Source organism: Coptis chinensis, chromosome 7, assembly GCF_015680905.1.
Source record: "Coptis chinensis isolate HL-2020 chromosome 7, ASM1568090v1, whole genome shotgun sequence".
Lineage (NCBI taxonomy): Eukaryota > Viridiplantae > Streptophyta > Magnoliopsida > Ranunculales > Ranunculaceae > Coptis > Coptis chinensis.
Window position 1 is genome coordinate 13505910 of NC_141462.1, and position 13395 is coordinate 13519304.

The 13395-nt window shown below is 38.4% G+C and overlaps 1 protein-coding gene across 1 annotated transcript; it reads left to right on the forward strand.

Annotated features, from left to right (window-relative positions):
* The first annotated feature begins 10325 nt into the window (after positions 1-10325).
* LOC147486130 (uncharacterized) lies at positions 10326-10922 on the forward strand. Its single transcript, XM_086573655.1, has one exon. It carries the CDS (start codon positions 10326-10328, stop codon positions 10920-10922), a length of 597 nt encoding a protein of 198 aa, XP_086429781.1.
* The last annotated feature ends 2473 nt before the right edge of the window (positions 10923-13395 follow it).

Genomic DNA, 13395 nt, shown 5'->3' on the forward strand with positions numbered 1-13395 from the left:
TTCCGCACTCAACCGTAGGATGGTGGAATGTTGTAAGGACTTGTTCAATCCTACGCGTAATGGATATAAGGTTTTCATGGTCTAAACCATGAAAAGCGGGTAATAAATTAAATATATTTGGGGGATGCGAAATCCCCACCTGGTCCGCTAGAACGATGCAAGATTTAGGGCTATCGCTCAAGGCTTTATAAAAGTCAGAGAGAGGAGTCTCTCTTTCTTCATCCATAATATCAGGTGGTGTGTGTGAAATAGTAGCTAGAGGTGTAGTGGGTGGGAAACTAGATAGACTTATTTGTTGATGTAGCCGTGTAATTACGTTAGTTGTTTTTCTTCGACCAGACCTTAATCTCATGCAAGACTAAGTCGAACTTAACTAAACATGCAACACTTCAAACAATTCTGATATACTAGTAGAAACCTCTAACTGGAGATGCGAGGTGTGGAAGAAAGGAATACCTGATTGCGTCCTTGCTTTGCTTATGAATATCGTCTTGTTTACTGGCGTGTTCGGTGTATATATAACAAGTTAAAACACCGAAAAACTTGAAAAATCGAAGTTCAAAACAAACCCGGAAATCCGGCAAATTTCAAAATTTAGAGGCGGGTGTGCTTTCGAGTTCCAAATAACTTAGCGCTGGTCGCTTCGGTATGGGGCGGGTCGCACTCAAGGTTCCAGCGTTTGGCAGGTCGCTCTCTTTGAAGCGGTGATGCGCTCGTCCGTTTTTCGCGGAACTTTTCAATGCTGAAACGGACAACCACAGTATGAATCAAACAAGGGTGGGTGGGTGAAATGGGACTTAAAAATGACTAATTATACTATGAAAACAATGCTAAAGTGAAACTAAGATGGCAGCGGCGCCATTTGATAAACATAAAATGATATAGTTTACCTACGAAATGAGCGATGAACTCAAAACGTAAGTAAACTAAAACTATTTACGTGTCTATATTTATCAAAAATTCTACTATCAATTCTATCGAAATAGAGTGGAGTAACAAATTCGTTCCACTCCTAGTGCTCTAGCATGGAGTGTTTTCTAATCTAATTAATCAATCTTAAGTCTAATGAGAGCTTTACGAAGAGTGTTATACTACGATACAATATGAAATTGATTATGTTGAATTTAAACTACGAATGCTATGGAAATATGATTGTTTTTTAATCTAGATAAAGGATTAGAGGGGAATTGAATCCACCTCGAATCCAACTTAATAACCTAGCATAGATTCTTGTATCTCGATTCTTACATTCTTTTGGCAAGAATTTCGAGTTCTAATCCCTAGTGTTCATGGCATTTCTACCAAATACTAACTAGCATGTGAGGTCGTCCACCCATTCTCATAGCGAATCACGACCTTCTAGAGTGGAATAGATTCTACAATGCTTCTACACTATACCACTAAGTTTTCATCAAAGCTTCATCAACCCCTCTAATGGAGGTTTTAGCCTTGAATCATTCCGCAATCATTTCCATATGAATCTAAACTAAACATAATATCAAGATTCAAAATTTACTAATCTAAATTAAACAATAATTAAATTCTAATTAACAACTAAGAAATGGTAACCAACAATAATTAAAACTAGATCTAATAGATTGAAATAACAAAAATCGAAATGACAAGAATAATAACTATTTTATTTATCTAATGAATGATATTCAATGATTCAAGAAATTAATCTAAAATAAGAAATGAAATTCTAAAACTAAGTTCTAAAACTCATTAATGGAGGCTAACTAATCTAATTCTAATCTAGGTCTAACTATCTACCATTAACAAAGAGCTAAGCTTTTGTTTTTATACTTTCAGATCCAAAAATTGTGCATGGGGTTGGAGCCATGTTTTGGGCCAGAGAATCAGGCCCAAAACCCAATTTCTTTAGTCCAAAATGGGTTATTCAGCTATAGTTGGCTTCAACAGATGTTTCGTCCACTTCTGCTCATCTGATTGGGTCAAGGCTTAGACCATTGGAAAGCTCTTTCCGAGCCGGTCGTTTTGACATAAGGTAGGTCCAATTCTAAGGCTTAAGTCTAAAAATATGGTCTTCGGAAGTTCTGCTGACTTTGTGTGCTGTTTCTGCCCGCGTTGACTTTGACTTTTCAGCTTTGACCGGGCTTTAGAAAGGCTTTGTCTTCTTGAATCTTGGCCTTTAATCACAGAACTCCTTAGCAACCAACCATTGCTCCTTTATCTAGCTAAAGTGGCACATTTCTGCACATAATGGACTTTGAAGCCTGAAATGCATAAAAACACGTAATCAGTATTAACTCTTACTTATTATTCACATAATTGGTCTAAAAGTATGATTATTAAGGGGTTAAAACTACAATTTTGGGCTCTTATCAGCAAGCATGATGCTACATGTGTGGACTTATATCTGCAGTTCGACCTCTTCACGGTCACCTCCTGGCCAGTTTGCTCATTGACATAAACAAGGTTACGCTCCAGGTCATCCCCACCAGCATTAAAATGACCATTCCCAACTTTCACACTAGGAGCTTTCTCCTTCACCTTCTTAGCAACAGTACCAACATCCCCGAGACCCAGAATGCTAAAGTCCACCGAGGGTCCTAGATCTGGAAGACCGAGCTGTATTCCCACCAATTCGGTCCCCACTAGCAGCACCAGAACTGCTACCGAGGACGATCTCAACCTCTCTAGTGACCTTCGCAGCTCTAGAAACAGGCTTGTCAGCCTTCCTTTTTAGGGAACTCTTTTGCTCACGAGGAACGAAAGAGATGTCCTCCACATCAACGGGGAAGCTCTCCTGTCCTTTCCCCCTTCTACCAGTAGCAAACCTATCCACTTTAGGTCGCTACCTACTACCACCGGCTCCCCTACTAGGTCGCACTAACCCACCGCCATTCTTCCTCCTCTGCTCCCTACTTACTATCTCGCTATCTTCATGCTCCATGCTTGAACTGCTAGATGACCTGGTGACGTCCTTACCTCTGGACCTCATCTTCTACTACCTCTTCTTTGCACTAATCCTATATCCTCCTCTTTCAACACAATAGCTGGCCACTTCAGGCAACTTCTCTCGCTTCTCAGCACGAGTTAGACAAGCGAACTTCTCTATCACACTACGGCCTTTCTTTCTGGCAATAGCGACATTTGCAAACATAAGAAAGTCAAAGGTCAGTTCGTTATTAGCACATACTTGTCAACATACAGAATAGAGGCATGATTCACCATACTTGTCAACATACAAAATAGAGGTATGATTCACCATACAGCCTAGTACGTACCAGTAAAATTACAAACTCTAGTCTCCACACTATAACCAGAGGTGCAATAATTCCCAACTATCAGAAAAGGCCTCTTCTCCCAGGGTTCGTTACTAACCCCATCCAGAACGCTATACTTTCTAGTCAAAGTCTGTAAGCTAAAATTATTCACGCTAGATCGTTTTACAACAAAGTGCTCAGCAATATCCACAACACAAATGTTGTATTATCCACTCTCATTCAAAAGATCGAATACCTTAAGCAAACGTCATGTGTTCCCAACGAACTGGCAGGGCACTTTCTTACAAAAATTTAAAAACTCACATGTCAACCTAGAAAATGGTAATCTCAACCCCGCTCTCAGTTGCCCATCGCAAATAACCACACCATAATCACAAGGGGACGAACGCACTACTAAAAATGGCAGTGTCCTCACCTAGTTCGTGAACCTCCAGGTCGCTCACAAGAATATCGTAAGCGCGCCTCAATTTACCAAAGCTTTTCAGTGCTCACTTATTGACGTTGCCTCTTTTTGTGCTTATGAGATATGGATGATGTAGATAGATGATGTAGATGGCTGATGGTCGTTGAACAAAATAGAAGCGTATCAAAACCTAATTATCCCTCAATAAGTAAATGATGAGTAGGGTATCGTTCCATTTTTAAGTGTATGTTATGTGAATGACAAGATTGGAAAGGGGGTTTAAGGGATTAAAAACTATGATTGTAGAGATTTTAGATTCTAATGCTAAACTAAACTAAATTAACTAAACTACTGGGAATTTATAAGAGAGGGAATTTGATAAGAGCCCAAAACTGTAGTTTTAACCCTTTAACAGTCATACTTTTAGACTAATTATGTGAGTAATAATTAAGAGTTAACACCGACATTGTTTTTATGCATTTCGGGCTTTTCAAAGTCCATTATGTGCGAAATGTGCTACTTTAGCGAGATAAAGGAGCAAAGGTCGGTTACTAAGGAGTTCCGTGATTAAAGGCCAAGTTTCGAAGACAAAGCCTTTCTAAAAGCCCGGCCAAAAGCTGAAAAGTCGACGGGCGAAACAAAGACACAAAGTCAGCAAGAACTTCCGAAGGACATATCTTTGGACTCAGACCTCGGAATGGGGCCTACCTTATGTCAAAACGACCGGCTCGGAAAGAGCTTTCCAATGGTCTAAGCCTTGGCCCAATCAGAGGAGCAGAAGTGGACGGAAAGTCTATTGAAGCCAACTGCAGCTGAAGAGGCCTTTTTGGACTGAAAGAATTGGGTTTTGGGCCTGATTCTCTGGCCCAAAACATGGCTCCAAGCCCATGCACGATTTTTGGATCTGAATGTATAAAAACAAAAGCTTGGTAGTTAGTTAATGGTAGATAGTTAGACCTAGAAATAGATTAGATTAGTAGCCTCCATTAATAAATTCTAGATCTAGTTTTCATGTAGATTAATTAAGTTTAGTTCCATTTCAATTATTGTATTAGATTAAACCTTTGAGTCTTGTTCTTCATTTTGATTAGATCAATAAAAGTAGTATTTTTATCAATTTCGATTTTGTCATTTCCATTTCTAGATCTAATTTCAATTCCTGTCTTTATTTCATTTGAGTCATTAAATTAGATTTCATTATTGTTTAATTAAGTAAATTTCAATTATTTATATCATGTTTAGTTTAAATGTAATCGAAATGATTATGTAATGATTCTCGCTAAACCTCCATTAGAGGGGTTGAGAAGCCTTGATGAAAGCTTGATTCGAATATCGTAGAATCGCTAAGTAATTTCCTTTCCACTCTAGAAACGATTAGTTCACCATGAGAATGGGTTTAATCGTTCACATGCTAGTTATGAATTGGTAGGAATGCCATGTGTAATTAGGGATTAGGAAGAACCAATTGTTCTCTTGAAGCGATTCAATTCGGATTCTGACGATTAAATTCGTTAATAGGATTAAGTCGAAGTTAAGGTGGAATCAATCCCCCTCTAACTCCTTATCATAGAATCAACGTAGCATTCCCTTAGTTATTCCCATCGTCGACTAGTTGCATTTCGTGGGTAGTTGCATCGTAGTCTAGTTGCCTTTTTCGTAAATCTCTCATTAGACTTTAAGTTTAGAGTACTTACACTTGAGAACATAAGATGCGAAAGGACTAAGAGTGGAACGAATCATTCTACTCCACTATATCTCATAGGATTGAGAGTAGAAACTTTGATAAATAATAAGCAGCATAAGAAAGTTTAGTTTACTTACGTTTTGAGTTCATCGTTCATTTCGTAGGTAGACTAATTTAATTTACTTTTATCAGAATTTAAGAGATTAGAATCCACAAATATTTTTAATCTATGATCTTCTGCTTCATGGTTGTTTTTACAAGTAAACTACAATTAGGCAATCGAGAGAGTGTCGATGCCCTCTTAGACGAAACATCGTTAACAATTAACTCTGCTTAAGGTTGTTCCTATATTTATGCTATTAATATCGTTTTTCCTTTTATGTAAGCTCGGGCAGCAATTCAATGTATTACCAAGAGCAACATTAACGAGTACTTCCTAATAGGCCGACCATTCAATGAATCACCACTTAAGGCAAACACAAAGAATACTTCTCTTAGGCAGCCACTCCCTGAGCTACCCCTTCTAAGACAACACAAAGAATACTTCTCTAACTCTAAAGAACTATACTACTAGAAGAAAAGTAAAGAACACTAGCATGATATTAATATTGCAAAACATAAACCCTATTCTATACTTCCATCCCCTGGTGTGGGCAATGGAACTAATAACTAAGAACATAAAGAACTAACCTGATTGAAGAACACAATGAACCAGAAGAATCATTAAACCTTAAGTATCGGCTTCATCTCCTCCTTTGAAGGAGAAGATTAGCCTTCCATAAAGAAGGAAGAACACGAAGAACGAGAAGAAGAAGAGTCGAAGAACATAAGACTAGAAAAGACTAATTTATTAAGACTAGGCTAGTTAAAACTGAATATTTTATTATTAATCTCTCTCTGCCTCAAGTTCTGGAGACAAGAATATAAGTGAATTGTCAAATTATATGAGACACTGAGGTCCTCTATTTATAGGGGTTACAATGAATTCTAGAAGCATTCCAAACCGCCATTTGTTTCCTAATACAAATAGACTTCTTTCAAAGTCCAACTTCGTCTCCAAAACTGAGAAGAAATTGGCTACAGTGTCATTTCATGCGTCTGGATGCACGATCCATGCGTCTCAGATGCGAGAAATGCGTTTGGACGCGCGATCCATGTGTCCCAGATGCAGAAGTCTATTTTGTCTCTTCTGCTTTATCCTTCTATCCTTTTTTGCGGGCTTTGGTCCAAGCAACGAATCCTTTGGCCTTGGGCTTCCAAATAGGCTTTAAAATAGGTCCAAGTCGCATCTTTAATAGCTTCAATTCCTTGGCCTTCTCCATGATTGTCCACGGGCTTCCCATTTGATCCTTAATGCTCTGAATTGCTCCGTTTTACCCCCTTTTCTCTAATATTCCACAAAACTCTCTCTTTCACCTTTAGAATCATAAAACATAACTTACAAACACTATTAGTCCACTAAGATGGCTAAATTAGAGGCATAATCAAGGGTTAAATTGCACTTTTTGAGCACTTATCACTTATCTACTACCCAAGGAGGCAAACCACTAAAGGAGGAGGAGGCAAACCACTTAAGAAGCAACATCCTCTATCTCCTCACTAAAATCAACCTCCCTAACCTCCTCATATTGGGTATCATCAGAATCAGACATCATTCTTCCTCTTTTTAAGCCCACAACAACTACTCAACCAAGACTAAAACCAGAAACCGAACAAAGGTAAAGTGAGTAGAAAGGAAAGTATAAGAAACAAAAATGGCAGAAACTAACCTTAGCTCTCGTTCTCAAGGGAAGCAAATGAGGAATCCCATAACTCTCCATGCGTACATCACAAACCACCCATCGTTTCGTTTTTCAAAAATAAAACACAATCATTTTATCTAACCCTAGCGTGCCACATATTCACGCAAAATGAGGCGTCGCAGCTGTGACCTTTCAAATCAAACGTACCATGTGCCATCAACGTGGAAGCTTAAATCTCTCAGCAGATCGTTCACACGAACAGAACGACCTACTGAGATGGGGCTGTGTGAGGGAGTAATATTCACATCCAATGAATATCAAGCACGTGTCCAGCACAAACATGAATGCAGATCGACCCTCGATCCTCGTCCTCATAGCTCACTTCATAGCAACTCAACCAGGGCAATCGATCTGACTAATCTATAGTCAACCGACTGGAAAGTCTTCGTCACATGAGCTCGCTACATATGAACGACCTCTCATGGTAGCGATCTCCCAAACTCTCACTCATTTCAACGGTCGGTAACGTATGTCATTATTACTACTATCAAGACCGGAGCTTCAGGCACGCTTCGTAATAACTCGCCATCATGGCTCGGGAATGACCTGAAGACCTGGATCTTACCTAACGCACGAGAGCAAGAGACGCAACCCCTTGCCTATATAAAGAGGATGAGGAACTATGTTTGACCTGATTCAAGTTCCCCCCCCCCCCCAGCTAGAGAACTTGATACGTAGGCAGTTCGTCCACATGAACTCGGTCAAACTTAATTAACCATTCTACCTCATCCAAATTACCTACACTTATAAGGTTAGACGAAATATAACATTTTCATATATGTATTCCAATTTCCAAATGACAAGAGAAGGGCAAAGATAGTTTACTATCTAAACGTGATTACTTCACTTAAGCTGAAGTGTTCAACTATTGTACCACAACTTTTGGATTTTTGAAGTTCACCTGACGAGAGAAGGTGAATAATAACTAATAACTATGAATCCTACATTCCTACCAACTGCTTCAATTATTGCGGAATTTCGTGAACTGGTTTTAACTCTCAAAACCAATGAACTATATGTCAGTTTCGATGAATGTTTCAAGGAGTACCAAAATTGAAATGTTCAGCTATACAAAATTGGAAATTTTGATGGCCACCACAAATAAAAATTTCACTAAACTTTAGGAAATTTAGTTCCTTGCACAAAACTTTACGATGCCAAATGCAACTCGTAATCAGCTTATAAGTCGTCGAAAATTTCTACTGTTAGCATTTTCAACAGGTTTGATTTTTTTTTCTAAAATCGAATTTTTCTTGGCATTTCACTTGGGAACTGTACTGTGCAATACTAAAACTCATTAGATAGGTTGTTTCTTAAAACGAGCCTGTTACGAACTCCACCACCAAAAGTGGATTAATAAGATGAATTAAGGGCTGATTTTTTGTGAAAATAGTCTTCTTATAATAGAGAGTCTCTCTATAAAAAATCAACCCAAACGAAAAATGTTTAACTTTGTCCAAAGTTGTTTTGAAATTTGAAAATTTTGAAAAGTTGGATACTTTTATAACATTATAAGCAAATTTTGATACATCAAGACATCTTCAAATGTGCTGATTTTTTCCAAGAATGATCTATATTGTGGGGAGAACATCTCCACCAAAAACCAGTTTATAATTCATTATTTTTCATAGTGGAGTTTTTTTGGAGTTCGTATAAGTGGAGTTCATGTAACGGGCAGGTTCTTCAAATTCAACAAAACATCCACTGGCGACTGGCTAACCGCAATTTCTTGGCAAAAATAAGAAAACACACCACTCAACTTCACTTACAGAAAACAACATGGGTGACCTCTCCACTCTTATGGTTGGAACATCTTAAATATACCCCTGAAATATTGGTCACTGTCAACATATTTAGCACATCTTCGTCCCCCAGTTACCCTTGTTCCTACAATCTATTTATGGTAATTTCCAATTGAAATAAATGCCTAACAGGAGAAACATGGGAGAAACATATAAAGGGCGCAACAAAACACTACTCGTTGCAATGGCATGAAATGTAAATGAGAATCATAGGAACCATTTTCTTTACCATATTTTCCCTTCCCTAGAGTCGTGAATGCAATACTACTAGTCTACTATGCCTACCAGGCTACCAGATCGAATGTACAAGTGGTTTTTCACCAAGACAAGTTTACAGGACTCACACGGCAACGTCTTGACTCAAACTGTATTAAGTTTCTCCCAATACTTCTATCAGTTATATGGAGCAGACTAGTACAACAAGAAGCAAACATCAAAGGATATCAAGGACTAATATATCCTCATTCAAATCTAATTTACATCTTTTGGTTTCTCTACCTCTCTCCATAATCAATCTTACTATTATTTTGTACAAAAAGCTAAACTCTATTTTTGAGATAAGTTACAAAAAGAGCACTACATATCCATGTTGAGAGACAGGATTGATCCTCACAAAAGAGAAGTAGACTCATACAAATATCAAATCCATTAGTGTTAGCTCACTGTAACTTGGCATCTAAGTTGTATTCAATAAACCTTTACTGGGCAAAAATGAAAGAATAGCAACAACAACAAAAATATGATTTGTTGCTTTAATAAATAACAAAAAGGGTGTCCAAGCAAGGCTTCCAAAACATTAACAGTATATGTACAACTCTTATTTGTTTTCCATCTAGCTAGACCAAGACCTAAGATCAGGTCTAATCCCTCTAATCAACTCATCGTCTCGGGAATCTCATGTATGGCTATAAGTGTTAGGATTTAAGAAGTTAGAATAAGCCTATGCTTATACACTTAAGCATGTGCCAAGCTTATGTCCATTGAGTTGTTTGTTGAGTTTGTTTAGCTATTAACTGAGTCTATGTAGTTGTTATTGTTATGGTCATGTATTAAGGAGTGGCTTAGTAGTTCCTGATTTAATGGCATTAGTTTTACTTCACTAGCTTGTATTTATAGCTGCTACTCTCTCATTCAATAAATAGAGTGTTTACACCATTGTTGTTATTGTTAAGCTCTCACCTCTCAATAGGTTATCAGTGGTATCAAAGCCATTTTTTCTTCCTATTAGAGTTGAAGCTCTTCTTTGTTAGATTGGTGCAATAGGAGTGTCAATAGAGCAACATCTCTTTTCTACCACCTGTTTGTCAAATGGCCGCAGAGAACAATTTTTTGCAATCATCGATACCTTGTTTCAATGGTCACTATGATCATTAGAGCATGTTAATGGAAAACTTCTTGAGATCAAAGGAGTTTTGGGGTACTGTTGAAAAGGGTTTTATAGAACCTGCTACAGAAGAGGCATTTAGAGCATTGACAAATGCACAAAGAGCCGAGTTAAAGGAGCAAAAGCTAAAGGATTTGAAAATGAAAATTTACCTCTTCCAAGCAATTGATCAATCCCTTTTGGAGATGATTCTCATGAAGGATGCCTTTAAGCAAATATGGGATTCAATGAAGAAGAAGTATCAAGGCACAACTAAGGTTAATCGTGCACAACTCCAAGCATTTAGAGCAGAATTTGAGACTTTTTGTATGCAAACGGGAGAGTTGGTTTTAGATTATTTCTCAAGAACAATGGCAATTGCAAACAAGATGCGTATCCATGGCGACAAGATGGAGGATATTACGATAATTGAGAAAATTTTGCGATCAATGACTTCAAAATTCGACTATGTTGTCTGCTCAATTGAGGAATCAAATGACCTTGATGAAATTTCAATTGACGAGCTAATGAGCTCGATGTTGGTTCACGAGCAACGAATAAATCAACATCACCATGTTACTATGGAACAAGCTTTGCAAGTTTCGACTTATGCTTAGCTTGCAAAACACATAGGACAAGGTCGTGGCCGAGGACGGGGTCGAGCCACATACTACCGAGGTAGAGGAAGAGGCAGAGGTAGAGGACGCAACTATCATAATGGAGGCAGTCATGAAAATCAGCCCTTTGACATATCAAGGGTACAATGTTACAAATGCAATAGGTATGGCCAGTAGCAATCAGATTGTCGAACACAGTCATATATAGAAAAGGGTAAATAATCTAATTTTGTAGAGAAGGAAGATGAGGTTTCACTTCTAATGGTGTGTCATAAGGAGGAAGCTACTCATCAAAACATGTGGTACTTAGATACTGGTTCTAGCAATCATATGTGTGGGGATAAATCTATATTTTCTGCCTTAGACAAATCCTTCCATACTTGTGTCAAATTTGGAGACAACTCCACAATTTCTGTCATGGGAAAAGGCGATGTAACAATCTGTGATAGAAATGACACTCTTCAAACTATTTCTAGTGTCTTTTATGTACCAGACTTGAAGACAAATTTGTTGAGTGTAGGCCAACTTTAGGAGAAGGGACATGAAATTAGTATCAAGGACGAGATGTGTCAAATTCAGGATTCAAAGAAAGGCTTGCTTGCGCAAGTGCACATGAATCGAAACCGCATGTTTCCATTATGGATTAAAACTGAAACTCTTCTTGTTTTTCAACTATTGTCAAAGACTTATTCTGGCTGTGGCATCTTTGTTATGGGCACATGAACTTTCATGGTCTGCGCACTCTCCATCAGAAATATATGGTGATTGGCCTTCCACAAATTGATCACCCTCAACAAGTTTGTGAAGGATGTGTCATTGGAAAGCAACATCGTGATGTCTTTCCGAAAGGAAAAGCATGGCGAGCAAAACAAGTCTTGGAGTTGATTCATTCAGCTATATGTGGGCTTATCAATCCATGCTCCAATGGTAACAAGAGGTACTTTATTACGTTTATTGATGATTATAGCTGCAAAACATGTGTCTACTACTTGCAAGAAAAATTAGAAGCATTCTCTGTATTCCAAAGCTTCAAGGCCCTTGTTGAGAAAGAAATTGGAAAAGCAATTTGCACTCTTCGATCAAACCATGGTGGTGAATATAATTCACATGAATTTGTGAATTTATGCGATCAAAATAGCATTAGAAGGCAGCTCACTGCATCCTACATGCCACAATAAAATGGCGTGGCTGAGTGTAAGAATCACACCATCTTAAATATGGTGCAGAGTACGTTAAAGCTCAGCAATCTGCCTAAGAGTTTCTAGCCTGAGGTAGTCACTTGGAGTATTCATTTGTTGAATCGGAGTCCTACAAAAGTGGTGCGTGATATCACTCCCGAAGAAGCTTGGGGTGGACAGAAACCAAGCATCAATCACTTATGCATTTTTGGGCGCATTGCATATGAACATGTTCTGGATGAAAAAAGAAAGAAGCTTGACAATAAAGGGGAGAAGTGTATCTTCCTTGGGATCAGTCAACATTCCAAAGCATACAACCTATATAATCCTATCAGTAAGAAAATCCTTATTAGCCATGACGTAGTGTTTGATGAAGAAAGGACATGAACGTGGACTGTTACTAATGAAGGGCAGTACATTCCACTTAGTTTTGATGGTGTATCAACTGTTGACAACCATCCTCAATCTAATGTTGTTAATCCAGCCTCCCAAAGTCCTATACAAGCTCCTGTTCAAACTCCACAATCACCACATTCATCTACACTTTTATAAAGTCCTTCCACTCAAGAAACAGAACATGCAACTCCATCAACTTCACATCCTATCCGCACTAGGAGTGATCCAATATGGATGGAAGATTATGAAGTCAGCAGATTGGCTTCCTCTATTGATGATCTACTTGTTCATTTTGCTTTATATGCTGATTGTGATCTAGTTGAATTTAAAGAAGTCGTGCAAGACTTAAAATTGCAAGAAGCTATGAATGAAGAGATCAAGGCTATAGAGAAAAATAACACTTGGGAGTTAACAGAACTTCCTTATGGCTACAAATCAATTGGTGTTAAGTGGGCATACAAAACTAAGTTAAATGATGAAGGTGAAGTGGACAAGTACAAAGCACAATTAATCGCAAAAGGGTACAAGCAACAACAAGGTATTTGTAAAGGTTGTATTTGGTTAACCTTACAAATGTAGGCAATCTTGGGAGAGAAAAGGTGTTTGTGGGATTGAATTGACCGAGTTCATTTGGACGAACTGCCTACGTATCAAGTTCTCTTTGCTGGGGGGAGACTTGGATCAGGTCAGATGTAGTTCCTCCTCTTCTTTATATAGGCGAGATGCCCGCGTCTCCTCCTCTCCCGCTTCAGGTCAAGATCAAGTCTTGAATACGCGCGATCAGCCATGATGGTGAGTTATGAGAGCTCTTTGATGAGCGTCCTTGAAATCTTGGTATTGATGGTGGCAGCTGTGCTCGAGCGTTACGTGCCGTTACAAATAGAAGAAGAGTCCTCAAT